The sequence below is a fragment of the Mirounga leonina genome, unplaced genomic scaffold (genome assembly GCF_011800145.1).
Source record: "Mirounga leonina isolate KUSES-001 unplaced genomic scaffold, KU_Mleo_1.0 Mir_168, whole genome shotgun sequence".
In the NCBI taxonomy this organism is placed as follows: domain Eukaryota; kingdom Metazoa; phylum Chordata; class Mammalia; order Carnivora; family Phocidae; genus Mirounga; species Mirounga leonina.
The window spans coordinates 47695820-47714356 of NW_023270426.1; the positions used below are offsets into that span (position 1 = coordinate 47695820).

The 18537-nt window shown below is 48.4% G+C and overlaps 1 protein-coding gene across 1 annotated transcript in view; it reads left to right on the forward strand.

Moving 5' to 3' along the window:
- SV2C (synaptic vesicle glycoprotein 2C) overlaps positions 1 to 14918 on the forward strand; it is a 205988-nt gene extending 191070 nt beyond the window's left edge. The window contains exon 13 of the mRNA XM_035014672.1: positions 7422 to 14918. Coding sequence (XP_034870563.1) covers positions 7422 to 7605 — 184 coding nt within the window. The 3' untranslated portion in view covers positions 7606 to 14918. The remainder of the gene's footprint in view (positions 1 to 7421) is intronic.
- The last annotated feature ends 3619 nt before the right edge of the window (positions 14919 to 18537 follow it).

Here is an 18537-nt window from a genome sequence, read left to right on the forward strand (position 1 = left end):
GGCCTGGAGCCGCCAGAAGATAGCTTAGATCAGTCCTTTAGCCTTTCTGGAGCTTGGTTTCCTCATCTGCAAAACGGAGGTATGTCAGGCTCGGTGCCTGGATTTAGGTCATCTCATTTACCCCATATGTGATCGTCACTCCAAGCCTACAAGAGTAAGGAGGCTTACCCTATTTTCTAGAGTGGAAAATGAGGCACAGAGAGGGGAAGAAACTTGCCCTGGGTCACTGAGGCTCAAACCCAGGTCTGTGACTCCGAGGTGCTGCTCCCAGTACAGACATACTGACCCCTGTCCTAGCCGGTCTGGGGTAGAACTCCGGGAATTGGCTTCTAAGAAGCTTACCTGGGAATTGGGATCTACAGTCCTGTTCACGAATCCTGGCCTTAGCTGAACTCCAAGTTGCCTCCCAGTGCTTGCTTTCATCCCATCACTATCTACTCTGGCCCGGGGAACTCACCTACTTCCCACCTAGCTTCATCAGATACAGGGGAAGACCAAAGACTTCCATTAGGGCCTGACCATGAATATTGGCGTATCAACAGCACAAGCACTAGGGAGACCCTTGATGGTGATGGGGATGGGAGGGAGATGGAGGGCTACCTTGGGCCCAGGGATTCCTCTTGGCTCACAAACCATAGGTAAGTCCTTCTTCGCTTGTATGTAAGGCAAGCCCTGCTTACAGTGGTATAGGATGCCGTCTTCCCGGGTTAAGGAGGACACACACAGACCACACACATACACACACTACTTACTTGGATGAGACAAACTTTCTCTTTCTTTGAAGCTCAGGAAAGTAATTGAATTCAGTTTTTTCTGACTTAAGAATGTGAAATTAGAGTTCTATCCTCTGAACAAGCAAGAGGGTAGGCTGGAATCAGCAAACAAACATGGCCTGACTAATGCCCTTTACAGAAAGCTACTTCCAGCATATTTTGAAGATGTCAGGAAATTCCACAAGTATCTTGTGCCTGTCCTAAAGGGGCAGCGATGAATGGATGGAAAAACTCTACAATCCTGCCCCCAAATCAGGCTGAATCCAGACAGGAGAGCCCTGAGATTGGTACAAGCCAGGCCTTAGTGGGGGAGCAGGAAGGAAGACCTCCTTCAGCAGGGGGACCTTCATGGCTGCCCAGAGCCCAGCCTGCCCAGTGGCTGCATAAGAGTTGGAAGAAAAAGAAATGATTCAAGTTACGTGAGAAACAGAGTGCCGCTGGGAGAAATAAGCTGTGAAAAGCAGCGTAAGCTGGAGTAAAGACGGGGAAGAAAAGAGGTTGGATGAAGCCTTTGCCTTGGATTCCTCTCCTGGGGGCCACAGTCTCCCCCCACCCCAACCATATCATAAACACTTTCCCTCGCCTGGGTTACACTGCCTGATATTTCCTAATGAACACATCCAAGCGAAGGAGGTCTTGCGTGTGAAGGTGTTTATTGCAATAGCATTCATGTTCCCCCAGTTTGGAAAGCTCCTAATTATCCCAGTGGTATGGTTACAGAAATAATGGTTAGAAGCCCCATCATTTCATTTTAAAACATAAACAACATGGGATGGTTTTATTAATGATTGGGGGGAAAGCAGAAGCAAAATTGTATAAATCCTGTGATTCATAAAAAACAAGGATATGATTGGAAGCACACTAAGGGGGATTCAGAAGTGAAAACCAATTTTTGGAGGGGCGGAGTAGGTGTTTTGCTTTTGTAATCTCCTTTTGGCATATAATAGTAAATCCAGATCAATTCAATAATGCAGTTATCTCTGGAAGAATCCAGGGTCGTCAGCCCTGGACACACCAGTTTTTGGAAGTTCCAAACACTCTAGTGCCGGGGCCCCCATCAGAGCAGTAAGGTCAGACTGTCTGCGGGGGTGGCCCCGGGCATTGGCGTCTCCACAACCGTGTTGTCACAGCTGCATGGGTGATGGGGTGCCCCCAGCTCTGAGCTCCCCTGGGCGAGACTGTGGTCATACAGGGCCGTGCACCCGAGCTCCACCAGATTACTCTTCTGACTCCACATTGAAACAGCCGAGGACGTGGGACACTTGTTTGGGGACTGGGGGAAGGCAGGCCATTTGGCGCTCAAGGGGCCTTTGTGGGGGTGTCTAAGACGGAGTGGGGTACCACAGAGATAAGTTAGAGAGATGTGAGGGTGTTTTGAGAGTCAGAGAACACCTTTGTCCACATTTCCATCCTTCACCTGGTGAGCTCCTGCTCCTTCTAGATGAATTCTCTTCACCTCCATCCCCTCTGAGAAGTCTTCCCTCAGTGCCGCACCCCCACCCTGAGATCACCTCCCATCCGCTGCACCCCCGTAGTACGCTGTGGCTGGCCGTATTACTGTCCTTAGCATGTTGTGTTACCATGATCCTTTTGCATCTGTCTTAATGCAAAAGGGGACTTTGTCATATTAATCTCGGGCTCCCTGGTGCCTAGTGTAGTGCGTGGCACATAAAGCTTAATGAATGACCATTAAATGAATAAATGCATAGAAGAATGTGTAAATTAGGACCATATTAAGGGCCGTTTTGCCTCGTAGACAAATATTCAAGGGGTTTCTAGTGCTTTTAGCATGGTAGTCCAGTCGCTTGGATGGATCCAGTGGTGAAATAGCTTTTTTAGATAAACCTGGGAAACGTGCCATCGTTTGTAATGCTGTTTCCATGAGAAAAAATGAAATTCATTTTGTGCTTTCAAGAGCCAACTTCTGGGTGAATCCCTAGAGCACAATGTAAAGTAGTTCCTCCTTACCTGAGGTTTTCCTTTATGCAGTTTTGGTGACTCATGTCCCCTCAGGTCTGGAAGCAGATGAACCTCCTCCTGACACAACGTTAGAAGGTCAGTGGTAGCCTAATAGCACGTCCCAGTGCCTGCGTCGCTCACCTCACGTCATCTCCTCACGTAGGCATTTCCTCGTCTTACGTCATCACGAGAAGAGTGAGTGAGGACAGGGGTACCTGGCTGGCTCAGTCAGTGGGACCAGGGACTCTCCATCTCACGGCTGGGTCATGAGTTCAGGCCCCACATTGGGTGTAGATATTACTTAAATTCTTAAAAAAAAAAGAGTGAGCCCAGTATAATAATATATTTTGAGAGAGAGAGACCACACTCACCTAACTTTTATTATATTGTTATAATTGTCCTACTTTATTGTTAGTGATGGTTAATCTGACTGAGCCTAATTTATAAAGTAAACTTTATCATGAGTAAGTATATATAGGAAAAACATAGTATATATAGGGTTCGGTCCTATCTCTAGTTTCAGGCGTCCACTGGGGGTGTTGGAACATCTCCCCTGCAGATGAGACGGGGTTATGATATTACTGATTTAAGGACTGCCTGTACTTTCCAAAATGCCCCTTGCTAAGTCCCTAGTATTCCTTTTTTAACTTCTTTTTTTAAGACTTTATTTATTTATTTGACAGAGAGAGACACAGCGAGAGAGGGAACACAAGCAGGGGAAGTGGGAGAGGGAGAAGCAGGCTTCCCGCAGAGCAGGGAGTCCGACGAGGGGCTCGATCCCAGGACCCTGGGACCATGACCTGAGCCGAAGGCAGACGCTTAGCGACTGAGCCTCCCAGGCGTCCCTCCTTTTTTAACTTCTACGAGTGATTTGACTGAGTTGTCCAGAAAAAGTTCTTTCCAAAAGTTTAGATTAAGCAAAGAGAATGCTTCCCTTTTACCCCTTAAAAGGTAAATTCCATGAGCTGAGTCTGGATCTACCCCATTTCAGGCCTTTTCAAAATGAGCATTTAATTTGTTTTCCTGATTTCAGCAATCAATGGGACGGATCCTTCAGTCAGCGTTTGAAACCATGGCTCACAGTGGCACGGCGCCTACCATGTGCCGGGCACGGCCTACCTGTTGCTATTATTCAGCATCCCTTGCTTCTTCCCAGGAGCCCCGTAAAAGCCACCGCTGATCCTGCATTGAAGTCAGAAAAACGAAATTTAAGAAAGAGGCCAAATGTGAGGGCAAAACTTTCCTCACCCTATCCAGAATGGTGCCAGTGGTTTCCTTTTCCCAGCCTCTAACCAAAGCTAAAAGTGATATAAATGCCCTGGGACCCACTCCATTGGGAAGGCCCTGGAGAAGCCACAGCCCAGCAAGGGATGCTCTGGAGGCCACGCCCCTGGCAGCGGAGCCTGAGCACCGCAGTGAGCCAGCTCCCTGCACTAGCACTGGGCTCTCAGAGGGAGTTAATGGTGCAGGACAAGGCCACCGTGATAAAATGTGGAACGGGGCTGCCGGGGTCCCAGGGTACTGTTTGGGGAAAGAATTTCCATGTAAAAGATTTAAGTAGGTTGAGCAAGAATTGAAAACAAAGGATTCTGGCTGGAGAGGTAGGGGAACAAGGGATGGAGTTTATAGAAAGACCATAGATCAGTTCATTCTTTCTCCTTGGTACTTGTTAGTTAAGAGAAGGCACAGAACATCTTTGGCCTGAAGAAAATTCAGTAGTTTGTCCTGCTGTTGAGAAGTCAGCGAAATGCTGAGCTCTGCAAACTCTCAGCTCCCCACCCTCAGAGGACTTAATGAGCATGGGGTAACTTGTACTTTGTGTGTCTGTAGAAGTTCATGGCTTGCCTTTAAGTAAGAGCAAGGGAGTAAATGAACTGAAAGCTTATTTACTTTATAAACAGACAACCAGCAAGGGAGAGCTACTTCGAGAATGATTTTGGTAACACAGCTGTGTGTCTGATGCATGGGAAATCAACCCTCCAGATCACAAGTATTTGAAGAAAGAATTTACTTATCCAAGGAAAGGACGATCACATTTTCTCAAATGCCAATGCTAATTTAAGGAGGCTATATGCTTCGTATCCATACCAGATTTTCGTGTGAGGAACTGTCTCTGTTCGATAAATGAAGATGGAGAGTCATAGAATATAAAAATTTGATCATTTTCGTTTTTTGGGTTTTTTTGTTTAAGCTTCAGATACCAGATGCTCCCAATGCGTGTCTCTTCAGCGCTGTCCAGAAATCTCAGGAAGTTGTCCATACCATAAGGAGATAGCCACCCATATTTTATACCCTGTTCAGAGTTATGGCTTGGGAAAATACAGTTATTTTAACCCAGCTGTAAACTCTGTTTGGGTCATTCTGCAGTTTCAGCATCGAGAGACTTCTTCCTACGGAAGAATGTTTTCCTCTTATCAGCACCATACACACTAGCCATTTTTCCCAGACTGATACAGTTTATCTTACTACCAGAAGATGTATTTGGTAATTTATGAGCCTAGAATCTAGAAACTAAAATGTGGTTTAAAAAAAGCGAAGGAGGTCAATCTGAAAGGCTACCTACTATAGGACTCCCAACTATCTGACATTCTGGAAAAGGCAGAATTAGAGACAGTAAAAAGATCAGTGGTGGCCAGAGTTACTGGGGAAAGGGGAGGGATAAATAGGGGGAGCACAGGGATTTTCGGGCAGTGAAACTATGAGTCTGTATGATACTGTAATGGTGGATACATGGCCTTATACATTTATCAAAGCCCGCAGAATACAAAACACAGAATGAACCCTGACTTAAACTATGGATTTGAGTTAATAACAATGTACTAATATTGGGTTCATCAATTATAAACCTGTGTACCACACTGAGATGTTAAAAATAGGGGTGCGGGGTGAAGGTTTATGTGGGAACTCTCTTTGCTTTTCACTCAGTTTTTTTGAAAACCTAAAACTGCTCGAAAAAGTGTTACTGAACAAACGAGGAGTTCAGCCTCATGGCATCTCCGTGGAGGTGGGGGAGGTGGTGGATGATGGTGTCATTCTACTGAAGTCCTCTGCGGTACCCAGCAGGTAGCCTCCAGCAATTTCTTTTTTTTTTTTTTTTAAAGATTTTATTTATTTATTTGAGAGAGAGAGAATGAGAGAGAGCAAGCACATGAGAGGGGGAAGGGTCAGAGGGAGAAGCAGACTCCCCACCGAGCAGGGAGCCCGATGCGGGACTCGATTCAGGGACTCCAGGATCATGACCTGAGCCGAAGGCAGTCGCTTAACCAACTGAGCCACCCAGGCGCCCCGCCTCCAGCAATTTCATTTGAAAATAGTTGTCAGTACATTAAATCTTACCTTTCTAGTGGTCGTTGCTACTACTAGTCTCTTTATTTAAAAACAAGCCAACAAGAAGAAGCATATAAAATTAGCTTACTCTCTTCTCAAGGAGTTCCTGTTTTTCTGTCAGAGATTCTGTTACACCCCTTCCACATTCCACACAGTTGGCAGTTTTGCCACACGGCCGAGGTCTGCCTACTCTACCTTCCAGGTGTCTTGGCCAGAAATAAAGTTAGCGCTTGCTACCTCTTTTTAGGTCCGTACTGACCAATGAAGTCACTGGCCCTGGACAGAGTCACAGGCTGAGTTCTGTAGGAACTCAGCGTATTCCTCTCTGTGGTGTGGGAAGGGGGGTGGATGGATAATAACCACAGTGAATATCTACACTCTGTACAAAATGGCACTAGGAACAGCTCAGAGAGTGATGGGCAGTTGTGACTGGCCGAAGGAAAGCCCATACTTACCCATTTACAAATCAAAGAAAGAGGTGTACTGGATGCTACATTTGACAGCATATAAAATGCACTTCCCTCTGGAGGGGGAAAAAGGTGTCCAACAATGATCTTGCATTCAATTTGCCTTGAACACACAGATGTATCCATGATGGACAAGAAAGTGAACTGACATAGAGGCCGAGGACGTTCATAGTATGTCGTGACATCAGTACCCTCATGAGCAAAATTAAGTTTCCTAGAGTAAAATCACACTCAAATACTAGCAGAATGAGCAAGAGCTTCTCTAGGCCGATGACCGGATTCTCGCCAGTAATATTTTCCTGGACGTGATTTTCCACACAGAACTCTGATGAGGATGGAGGAAGTGCTGTTAGCTCATTGGTGGCCCCCCCCCGCTCAGCATTCGGTGTCTGCCTACTCCCAAAACATGTGTGGAGAGAGCATGATAATTCACCTCTACGGCACCTGAAAGATGAGGAACACAAGCCAGTCATCCCTGATTTGGTCTGAAAATTCCATGATTTTAGTTATTTAAAACCTCACACGTTAATGGAGCTATGAGGAAAGAGGGAGGGGAAAAAAAATCTTAAGAAATATATGGTCCTGTCTTTTAATTTAACTCTGGAAGAGAGAAGAGACTTTTTGCCCTGAAATTTCCTTTTTCTTTCTGTTCACGATAAAGTGGAACTTCTGGGCAGAATAAGAATCAGTCAAGGTGAGGAGAAAATCAGCAGAGGGCTGAAGGACCAGTACCAAGAGCTGAGGTTCTCTACCTCCGGATGGGCTAGCAAGCATTCCATTACTTGCCTTCATGAGATACAAAACTCTTCTTGGCGGTCCTTGAGGACATTTGTGTTTAAGGCTGCATCTGGGAAGTCACTCTGTCAACCTTGTCTTGTGTCTCTTCCCCTTGCAGGGCGACAGGTTTTGGCTTCTTGAATGCCCTATGCAAAGCAGCGGCCGTCCTTGGAAACTTAATATTCGGCTCCCTGGTCAGCTTCACCAAATCGATCCCCATCCTGCTGGCCTCCACTGTGCTGGTGTGTGGAGGACTGGTGGGCTTGCGCCTGCCCGACACACGAACCCAGGTCCTGATGTAATGGGGAACAAGCCATCCGTAATACTGCATTTCTTTCTCCTGCCCTGTGTCGACCCTCTGGACTGACTCAAGGCTTCAGATTTTTTTTTTTTTTCAGATCTCAAAAGGTGGTAAAATAGCAGAACACTAACTCTTGCCGTGACTGAAATGTAGATGCATACCATCCTGCCCCTTAGATGTGAGTGTGCAGTGTTTTCCAGGCCTTGTTTCCCTTCCGAACTGGGATGCTCCCGGCTCCCAACAGTCAGTCAGTGGAAGCGTTGTTGAAGTGTCCTCGGCAGCCGGGCCTCCCTGAGATCCTGCTCCCTGAAGGTTGAGGAGCCTATGCTGCCCTAAGAAATAGATACTGCTTCTGACTTCACATTCACGGGAAATACAAGTTGGCATATATTGCATTGGTGCTGAGGAGAGGGATTCTTCTTTTTTTTTTTTTTTTCAAACAGAGTGATATTTCCTGTTTACTTAGAAAAGGACACCCAGCTGAATTCTTGCTGTTACAGCAGGGCCTTTCAAAGAAAACCATGTGTCACCAAACGGAGCTGGGTGGGGCTCTTTTGAGGCCTGACAGGGAAGGTGGCTTTGCTAACAAGACGGAGAAAGGCTCTGCCCTGCGCAGCAAAGATCTGAGTGAACGGCATACACCAGCTTTCTGCCCAGTTCCAGTCCTGAAAAATCTGAGGAGGGAGTCGCGCTGGTGTCTGTGATGGTGGCCTGGGGGCCAGAATGTTAGAAGATCAGAGATCAGAGATCAGAGACAGATCTTCTGCCTCTGTTTAACCCCGTCTCCTCCCCGCCCCCACCCCAGCTACCCTTGATCTTGCCAGGGAGCAGATTCCAAGAGAGAGAGCCACTTTCCGAACCCTGGGTCTGCCTGCCTCATTCTGCCCTTCATCCAAACTGTGTTCAGTCTAGAGATGGTCGGTCGTCTCCGTTGTTGTAAGTTGCAAATGAGGAAGAAGTCCACCCTCTAGAGGCGTTTGGAAAGGCAAAATGCTGCCTTGAGGGTACCACCTTTCTGAGGGACGGCGCCCCCGCACCCTTGACACTGGGCTTTCTAGCTGGTAGCGCTGAAGTGGGTCTTCTTCCTCTAGCTTCCACTAGTCCTTGTGCTCCCGGCTGCCAGCTCTTGAGTGGAACCCCAGCCGGCTTAGTCCAAGCAAGGGGCCCTCTGGCGGACAAGGTGGTTTGGGGCTGCTTGCTTTACCTCTGGAATCCTCCTGGCCCTGGAAGACAGGTCAGCAGGACATTCCCACGGGCTCTCAGCTCTGCGACCTTCTCACCCCTCAGGCCTGCCCCTCCTCCAGGCTCATCCTTTTTATTCATCTTCTTTGAAATCTGAAGCCTCCTTATAGACTTGCAGCAGTGACCAGCAGCCAGGAATAAATCCCATATTAAAACAGTATTCCTGTTTTTAACTCTGTCTTGTCAAAGGGTTATCCTTGTTACTTATTATAGCATTTCCAGCAGGCTGCAGCCCCGGGTCCCCGGGAAGGGAGAGCCTTTGTTTCCAATAGCCATTCCCTTCAAAGCCCCATCCTGACCCCAAAGGCCTTCTGCCTCCTTCTCCCCTTCCTAATGGTGCTCCTGGAGCTCCAGAGTGCAGAGTTCTGACTCTGTGAAACATTTCTTGCATGAACATAGCCATGAATCGATCACCCCTTGAAGTCATTCAGGTCTGTAAAGGGGGCAGCCTGGTGTTGGAGGCTGGCAGGAAGAGGGTGGTTCCCTGGGGAGGTCAGCCCAGGGCCAGAACATCAGCAAAACGCCAACCCCAAACTGCAAAGGTGGCAGAAAGAGGGAGAATCAGACAAGACTAGATGAGATCTCTTGGGCTGATGCCAGCAAAGCAGGGAAAGAAACGGAACCGCCTCTCACTTCTGCCTCTGTAATATTCCTGGAGAACAAAGCTAGCATTCACACAACCCGGGAAGGTAGCCTGTATATTATTCTTCCACGTGGATTCATTTCCCTACCTACCTACCCCTTGATTCATCTTCTTCAAAAAGGCGCATGTGAGGACCCGAGCAGGGCTGTTTTAGTTGAACACAGCATGTACAATCACAACTACCAAAGTAAGATGTGTTTGTTCATCAGCCCATTCAGAAGCAAGAGAAATGTGCATGGATGTCGTTGTCTCTAGTCTTCTTAGCTTTCTGAAAGTTAAGATGGTCCGGTAAGCAAAGTCCACTATCATAAATGTCTCACATGTCTGTTGTAGCACTAAATGTACAAAGTCTCCCAAGCTGCAGAGCTTAGCAGATGCAGAGTTTTATTTGAACATTGGCTGGGTCAGAATGAGATTAAATGAGCAGAACCCCACTTTGTGAGACCTGACACCATACATCCCCTTCACAAGGGCCTTTCTTGGCCTTCCCGTCACTTGATCCAAGCCTCGCAGGTGGCCCAAGAGGGATCTATTCTAATCTCCTGGACAGTCTGTGGTCACAAACCTTCTTGGTCACCACCTTTTCCACCTTCCACGCAGTTTTCTCTGCCTCCTTTGCATTGTTCCCATCACCTTGATTTTCTCTGAGAGAGCTCAGGTTGTCCCCGAAGTATGTGGCAGGGCCTGTCTGGCTTGTTGTGGGGTTAGCCGGCTTAAGATAGAGCCGTGAGATTACACAGGAACTCAGCTCTGTCCACGGAGCAGCCTGCTGGCGCCGGGACCTGTGACCAACATCTCGTTTCATCCACAAAAGAAGAAAAACGAGAGTATGTGCCAAAAGGGAAGCCTAGGAAACCGTTCCACTTGCTCCTGTATTTCTGACTCCTTTTCTATCCAAAATGTCCTCCTAGCTCTTTGGAATCAATCCAGAATGCCAAACCCAGAGGCCGGGGATCACCTTACACCCAGAGTAGTGACCCTGGGAGAGAAGATAGATGGGCCCTAGCCGCCTCCTTCATGCTGGACTCATCTTCGCAAGCACCAAATAGGTTTAGTCTAGGAACGGACAAATTACCAAGTAGGCAGGTTGTTTGGGAAGCCCCTAGGAATAGGCCAGAAAACATAGTTCCTATATTGTGTGTGTGCTGCCCGCTTCTTAGGATCCTGAACATTATCTCCACTCAGTGCTGGTTTGATGGTTATCATTGCCTGCTCAGGAAAGGGACCCACCCCCGCCATGGACACGGTTAGAAAACTCTCTGGTCACCATGCTCTCCCAAAGGCTGTCCCTGTAGCTGTCCTCTTTTCTCCCTTTTGTTCTTGAAATAGGAAGACCTAGGGCTGCAGAAACTGAGTCTTGAATTGATACCCCTAAGTTGGCAAATGCACCTTCATTTACAAATCTCACCAAAGCAGACTGCAGGTATGCACCAAAACCTGCTTCGCTGCTTCTCTGGATGTCTTTAGAGATCATGGGAGAGGTGGGGAAAGAAAGGTAGTGTCGGAGACAGTGCAAGATACCGCAGAGAAGTTTCCAGTGAAGGGCACACTGGAGCCTTTCTAAACCCTGGGATCATTTCAGAGTCATTTCGTGGGCATACCTTTTGATTCCCTCTGCCAACCAAAATAGAATATGACAGTCTCCAGTCTTTTCTATTTAATATCAAAATGGCCCTTATCTCTTTCTTCATCTGTTCAATGCACTGAAGGCTCTGAAGTCGGAGATGTCTGAATTTGGCTTTTACCTGGTATCCTAGAAAGACAAGTGGTTGGTTGGTAAGGTTCATATTGGTGTATATTTGGTTTTCCTCTAACCCCCATGTCATGCTGAACTTAGTTCAGTGACCAAAGCTACAGAAACACAAGTTATGTGGCAACAACAGAAAGAACTCTACACCACAGGGCACTCAGATGAACTATACATTTCTTACGGTTTTCGCTTCTGCCAAACGATGTATGTTTTGAGAAAAGCTTTCCTTGTAGTATGTATGACGTAGACAAAAGAAAATTCTCAGTGTCTCCTAGACATATGTGTCCCTTTATTGTCCCGGGTATGGAGTGCCAGTTCTCCGTGTGATGTTCTCTTGCTCCATCCCTCCTATCAGCAGCATCCCACCAACCAGACACAGCTTTGCCAGAGCCTTCTTGGCTCTTTCTCCGACAATACCTAGATCTCAGTAATCCCAGAATTCTGAGTTACAAGGATACGGTTCGTGGATCTGTCTAGGCCCTTGTTTAAGGCCGGCGAGGCTGGGTGGGGCAAAGAGGTGGCGAGAGCATTGCCTGGTCTCTTGTCCTTTCATGTGATTATTCAGTACATACTGATGGAGCTCTTCCCTGTGCTGGGTTATAAGCCGCTAGTGAACGCTTTAGGGACTTGAGTGAAGGCAGAGGAAATGGGCGTGAAAGAGAAAACAGCGGCTATGGGGTCTCATATGGACGCCCCCGCCCTATAAACACCAAGTGTTGTTTTCCCAAATTTAAAAGAAGCCCTAGCCTACGGTGGGCAGTCGAGAAACTACTCAGGCATTGGGACTGTCTGTGATGGGAGGAGAAGGCCCCTCAGTTTCTGGGCCTTTGTTGGAGGGACTGCTAACTAATCCTTGGGAAATGAGAGAGATGAAGGCACACATGCTGTTGCGTTGAGTGCCTCGGCATGAAGTCGCACTGAGGTGTCACTCAAGGGAAGGTAGCAGCCACAGAGATCGCCCCTTCTCTGTAGAGACGCTGGCTTTTAAAGTCCCGGAGTTCTTTCCATGGCCCGAGACGAGAGGTGGGGGCTGGGAGGTCTGGCCCAGAGCGAAGTCAGCGCCCCCCTCAGCGGCAGCCCTGTGCCCTGGCCTCAGCTTCCCGAGCTGTTTCCTTTCTGATTCTGAAGACTGGCGTCCACTGTCTTTGCAGATAGGCTGCAGACGCTTTGCCCCCTCTCTCCTCGGCAGATAAGCTCCCCAGAAAACGGGTTCTGACCGTTAGTGGCCTGAGCTTTTCGGATTTCAGTTCAAAACCAGTGCAGAGCTGTTGCCAAGTGTCTTGAAGGCACAAGGACCTTTGGGGCTCTGGGGCCTGAGGGGAAGCAGAGCAGAGAGAGTAATTAATTGGTGGGGACCCCCTCCCCTCTGGGAGCCCCGATTTCCTCTTTCACCCACAAACCCTCTCCTCCTTACCTCCCCGCGGCCGTACACACTCACTTCCTTTCTTTTCCATCTATTCTTCTTCCTCCTTGCCTCCTCTGGTCACCTCTTCACTCCAGCCGTGCACAGAGGCCAGGCCGAGCTTTCCTGGCACACTTGGGACTGAAGGGTGCGCCCATCCATGCCTCTGGTGGAGGCCCAAAGGGTGAAGAAGGTGTTGAATGGCAGTGGGTGCGGGGAGTCTAAGCTCCAGACTGTGGGTGTTGACACAGCTCCGTGAACCAGAGATTTCTAGCTGCTTCTCCCTCCCGTGCGTGATGAGATGGCCACCATTGGCATGGGACCCGAAAGAGGCCCATTTCTGGGGCAGAAGTCTGAGACCTTAGCATGGGACTCCCAAAAGAAGGACGAGGTAGCCCGCAGCAAGGCTCTCGGAATTCATTGACCCCTGGGAGGTAGGGGCGCTGCTCCAGGCCTGCAGAGGGTCTGCTCGGTGCCAAAGGCTGGGGGCTTTCTATTCCGATTTAAATGCTGACATTGCAGAGGCTGCCCGCTCCCTGCCTACCCTGCCAGTCAGACTCCCCTTAGAGCCAAGAGTGCCCAAAACTAGGAGGAGGAGAAAGCAGCCCTCGGCCCTCTGTTCAGACTCCGACAGGGCTTAACGCCAGCCTAGCAGACCACCCTAGAAGCAGGGGTGTAGAGTGACTGGCGGAGCCTGCTCATGGGGACGGGGGCCCCGAAAGCCAGCGATGTGCGGGAGCAGACTCAAACCCGTTCCCCAGAGGCAGTCCTTTCGGGCATTTTGTGAGCCAGTTGGGAAACACAGCCATTATACTAAACATTAGACTATGTAAACTTACAATAATAAATATGCGAAAGTCATCGCTTTCTAATTATTTTACCACACGTTAGCATCACCCGTGTCCTTGGGGTGATGGACACTGTGGTCTCTGGATGGTAGAGATGCTGTAGACTGTTGCACACATCTTCCCAACTCCACATTCAGTGACGTCACATTCATAGCTTGGAATCAGCCGGTGGGGGTGGAGGGGAGGATTTACACCGTGGAAATCTACCAAGGCTGCCGAGCAGACTCTTCGCCCCGAAGCCCCGACCGCTGTGTGGCCTCCCACAGCACGGACCCAGGCCACACCAAATTGAGTCCTGTAGGTTTGTGGGTCAGCATCGCCCACGTGTCCGAGGGAAGGAAAGACTTAGCAAGCTCAACCTCACGTCAGTACACGAAGGGTTTCTTTCTGCATTTGTATTGACTCAGAACAGGACCCACCGTGCAGAGAATCTGCCGCTTCCTATGGGTATTGCTCCTTCGGGGAGAATGTACAGTAAGTTGACTAATGTATGCTGTGCGAACAAAAATAAGCTCGTTTGAAGCTATGAAGTGTCTCCCCTCCCACACCCAAGTAGGTGTCCAAGAAGGAAACTCCTTCCTTGCCCTTGACATTCACCAGGCCTGCCTGGATAGAACTGGACAGATTTGCTTAATCTCACTTCCACCACTGTTGTTAGACATTTATTGTGCCAAATCCTATGTCCTGAATCAAACAGAAGAAAAAAGAAATGTTCTTTCTTGATACGTGCTTTTATGACATCTAAAAAGTGGTTATGTATCCTCGACCTGACCCGGGAACATGTTGAATAGATCATGTGTCCTTCACTGATGTCTAGATACTGTAAATAAAGTCCTGCGAGGGCTTTTTTTCTTTCAGGTAAACCTCCATTTTTGGACACATGCTAAGCCCACCATCCACTCTCCTTTGCAGTGAGATCTTGGCAGGGGTCCCGTCCTTGGTTTTGGCGTTCGGTTGTTTTGTTTTGTTCTGTCTTGTTCCTTTCCTGTTTTCACTGCTCTGTAAGACCTCCTGCTGTGAATGTTCTAGTTACCCCACTTGTACTGTATATATGTGCTGCATGTGTGAACCCCAATAAATTCTGTTTCAGGTTTCTGGAGTTTCCATCTTCCCTACAGCTGGTCCTATTGTGAACTCATCTTTCTGGTATGCTCCTCTGTGTCTGATTCCCGATAGCCAAAATGTTTGACCAAGTATGTTTTAACAAATGTCCCGAGACATCCATGCGTATCCTTGTGAACGGGCATGCTCCGTGTGGGATGACTCGTGTACAGCATAAATCTATCAGATGTGGAAGTGTGCATACATTTACTTGCCAGATACCTAACACTCATGTAACAGCTGCAAAGATATTTAATGTACATCGGATTATTAATAAAAGAGCATTTTTTGCTCCATTATATTCAAATAAAGATTGCCGTGCGACTGACTTCTCTTCTAAGCATGAATTGACCCTTTAAAAATAAGGACTGTCCTTTCGATGCTTAGGCATCAAGAAAATCTGTTTCCCTTGATTCGGGCTTATTTGAATTGTTTCTGTGGGCCGGGATCATGGGTCCTGAGGTATTGTTGATGTTACAGGAACACTTTCTGATTGTTAGCCAGGACCATTGGGAAGAAAGTGTTCGTGGGGGAGCTGGGGGCAGAGCACGTGTCTGTGTTCTTTTGCTCTAGAACAGGAATAGCAAACAGATTTTTATCTAGCCTATTAACTCACTTGTCTGATGGTGGCTGCTTGGAATGGTCATCTGAGAAGAATGATGAGAAAAAATGCTGTGTTTCGTAGCACTGCTATCAAAGGCAGAAACACGGACTAATCCCAGAGGAATACCTCTCACTGCAGGTCACCGAACCCCCAGCTTCAAATATCCGTAGGAATAAAGGGAATTGTTATTCCCTATAACGAAGACAATTCCAAGGTTGGTTATGACATAGCCAGTCAACGTCACTGAAGACCCAGGTTCCTTCCACCTTTCACATCGGCCATCCTCAGCAGACTTGCCTTTGTCCCCTCAGGGGCATGAGAGAGTTCCAGCAAGTTGAAGCATCAGATATTCGCACAAAAATATAAGAACCAGAAGACAGACTATGCCCTCTTTAGGACCCTTTTTGGAGGACATTCTCAGAATCCTCTGGCAGACTTCCTGTTACATCTCACTAGCGGGACTTGCATTATTTGCCTATTCCTCAACCAATCACTCTCAAGGGGAATGTAATGATCATTTCTGGCTTAGACTGATAACATTCCCCTCCCTCTAGAGAGCTCAGAAGGAGTTCTCTCTCCCCTAAAACACATGGCTTCTGACTACCTGAATAAAACTGAATTTAATGAGCAAGAGTAAAGGAAGGTAGCCATTGAGTAGGCAAGCAATGGTGGGCCATGACTTCCAGAACCGTTCTATGTAACACTCTTGCCATACTCAGCTATTTATAGTTACACCTAAAATAACTACAACTAAGTTAAGAACTCCATTGCTCAGTCATACCTAACCACATTTCAAGATGCTCAGTTGCCACATATGGTGGGCTAGTGGCTACCTTATTGGACAGCACAGATATAGACCATTTTATCATCACCAGAGGTTCTGTTGGACAGCACTCCCCTAGACATTGTGCACTCGCTTCCCTCTTGCAGGCTGTTCCTTCTTCTGGGGCCTGCTCACACTTCTTCCCAGGTTCTCTCTTCCAAGGTTAGATCCTCTCTTTTTGCTCTAGCAACTTTGTTCTCCCTTTCCCTTCTCCCCACCAGACTGGAGATAGCCAGCCCATCACATCATATTGGTCTTCCCCCCTTCTCCAGCCCCAGCCCACCTAATTTAGAACCAATTGATTACTCAAGAAAATTTACCATTTGCCCCCTTTTTCTTTCTTTCCTGTTTTATGATAAGACTCTCACATGAAGAGGAATAGAGGATTCCACAGGCTAAAGAAACCTAATAGTATCAGGGGTTATGGCAAGCATGGGAACTCACCAAAAGATACTGAAGGTGCCGATGAGTTTCCCCAAGGATCATTGTGAGATCTGACAGAAGCATCCTCAAGCCTGGCCTAGACCAGTGGGGGCAAAATGCCAAATGTGAAATTCCCAGCAATCAGTATGTTAACACAAGGCAACATTAGTCTTGAAGGAATATCTTTTCCTGCACAGTGATGTCTGAGACAGCGAAGGTGCTATTATTATCTATATTAATTTGCTAGGGCTGCCCTAACAAAGTACCACAGACTGGCTCGGGCTTATTTTGTTACAATTCTAGAGGCTAGAAGTCCAATATCAAGATGGAAAAAGGGTTCATGTCTTTGGAGGCCTTCCTCCTTGGTTCTAGATGGTCTTTTTCTCTCCATGGTGTCCCATGGTCTTCACTTGGCAGATGTCTGTGTCTTAATCTCCTTTTTGAATAAGGGCCCTCGGATTAGGACCCATCCTAATAACATCATTTTAGACTAATTACCTCTCCAGAGACCGTATCTCCACAGGCAGTCACAGTCTGAGGTACTGGGGGTTAGGACTTCAACATAAGAATTTCTACATAAGGACACAGTTCAGCCCAGAACATTAGCCCAAATGCCACTTATGCTATTGTGTATGTATATTGTGTATGGGATTGTATGGTATGTGTGTATTGTGTGCAGAATGGGATTGAATTTGCCTGTGGTCACATGGCAGAATAGCAGGGCTATCTTGGATGTGTTCACTCTTGTGTGTGCTATTCATTCAGAGGGGGACATAAAGAGAGAGAGATTGGGGAATAACCCTTGGGCCCAGCCCTCCTAAGCCAGAAACAGACAGATAACTCTCGAGGATACCCCAGGGCAGGCTCGCCAGCCTTTGAGGCTTGTGTTATGCTGTTCTTAGACCTGTGAGTCTCCCTCCTCAGGCTCTCTGCTTACTAGAATTCCAGATGAGACCTGCTCTGTCTGTACAATAATTTTCTCTAACCCTGGAGTCGGCAAGGGTGGCGCTCCCCACGCCACCGCAGCCTCTCGTGGGCCGGCAGGAGGAGGGTGGTGCTCGCCACGCCAAGCAGCTTCTCGTGGGCCGGCCGGTGAGGCGTCCTCCACGACTGTGACCAGCTCGGGCGCTGCTTGGCTGCCAGGGGAGCGGGGGGCGGGGCGCCCCGGGAGCGGCAGTCGGCCGCAGTCCCTTTGTTCCGTGCGGAGAACCGATGCAGCGTCCCCTCCTGTAATCTGCAGTCCAGACACCAGGTGGAGAAGTGAAAACCACAAAGAGGACAAGTTCTTGAAGGAAAGGCCGGCTCCCGCCCTGCAGCTGCTGGAATGGCCTTGGCCGGAACGAAGGGTGCTGTGGGCTGGGAGAGCTCGGAGGACGCAGTCAGCCCCACCCCTGACTCCAAGGGCACCAGCGGCCACCTGCCTTCAGCCCTATTTCTGTGCTCCCTGCCCCCGAGCCCCCAGGGCGGCAGAACAGACCCTATGTACAGCAGTTGCACTCGCTCCCAGCTGCTCACACCTGCATCCTTGCTCCTGAGAGAGCGCCCAAAAAAGCCCTGAGAAAGCCAGTGAAGTCTCACCGGCAAATTCCATTTGCGGCTGGACGGAAAGCTACTGCACATTGCAAAAAGCGAGGCGATTTGTAAGTTTCCGCACCCCCTCTTCTGGCCTCTGAAAACATTGGATGTGTCCCAGGGCAGGCCAGGGCTTTGTGTGCTCTTGCACCCTAGGCTGGAGGATGCTGGCGGCCTCCCGTGTCCCTTAGAGGACGCCTGTAGCACTTTCTAAAGTGCAGGAAGCTGGGGCTTTTCCAGACCTCAGAGTCCCATTTCTCCATCCAGACAGAACTGGTGAACCTACCGGAGGAGGGGGCAGAATACCACTGTTGCTAAGAGCATGAGTTTGAGCAGCGTCAGTTCCAGGTTTGGGGGTTTCTCCTTAAGAAGATTATAATCAAAATGTTAGCTACCAAAGTAACTATTTAGAATGAGAAAAGAAGAGGGGCACCTGGGTGGCTCAGTCGGTTAAGTGTCTGCCTTCAGCTCAGGTCATGATTCCAGGGTCCCGGGATCAAGTCCCTGCCCCACGGGGAGCCTGCT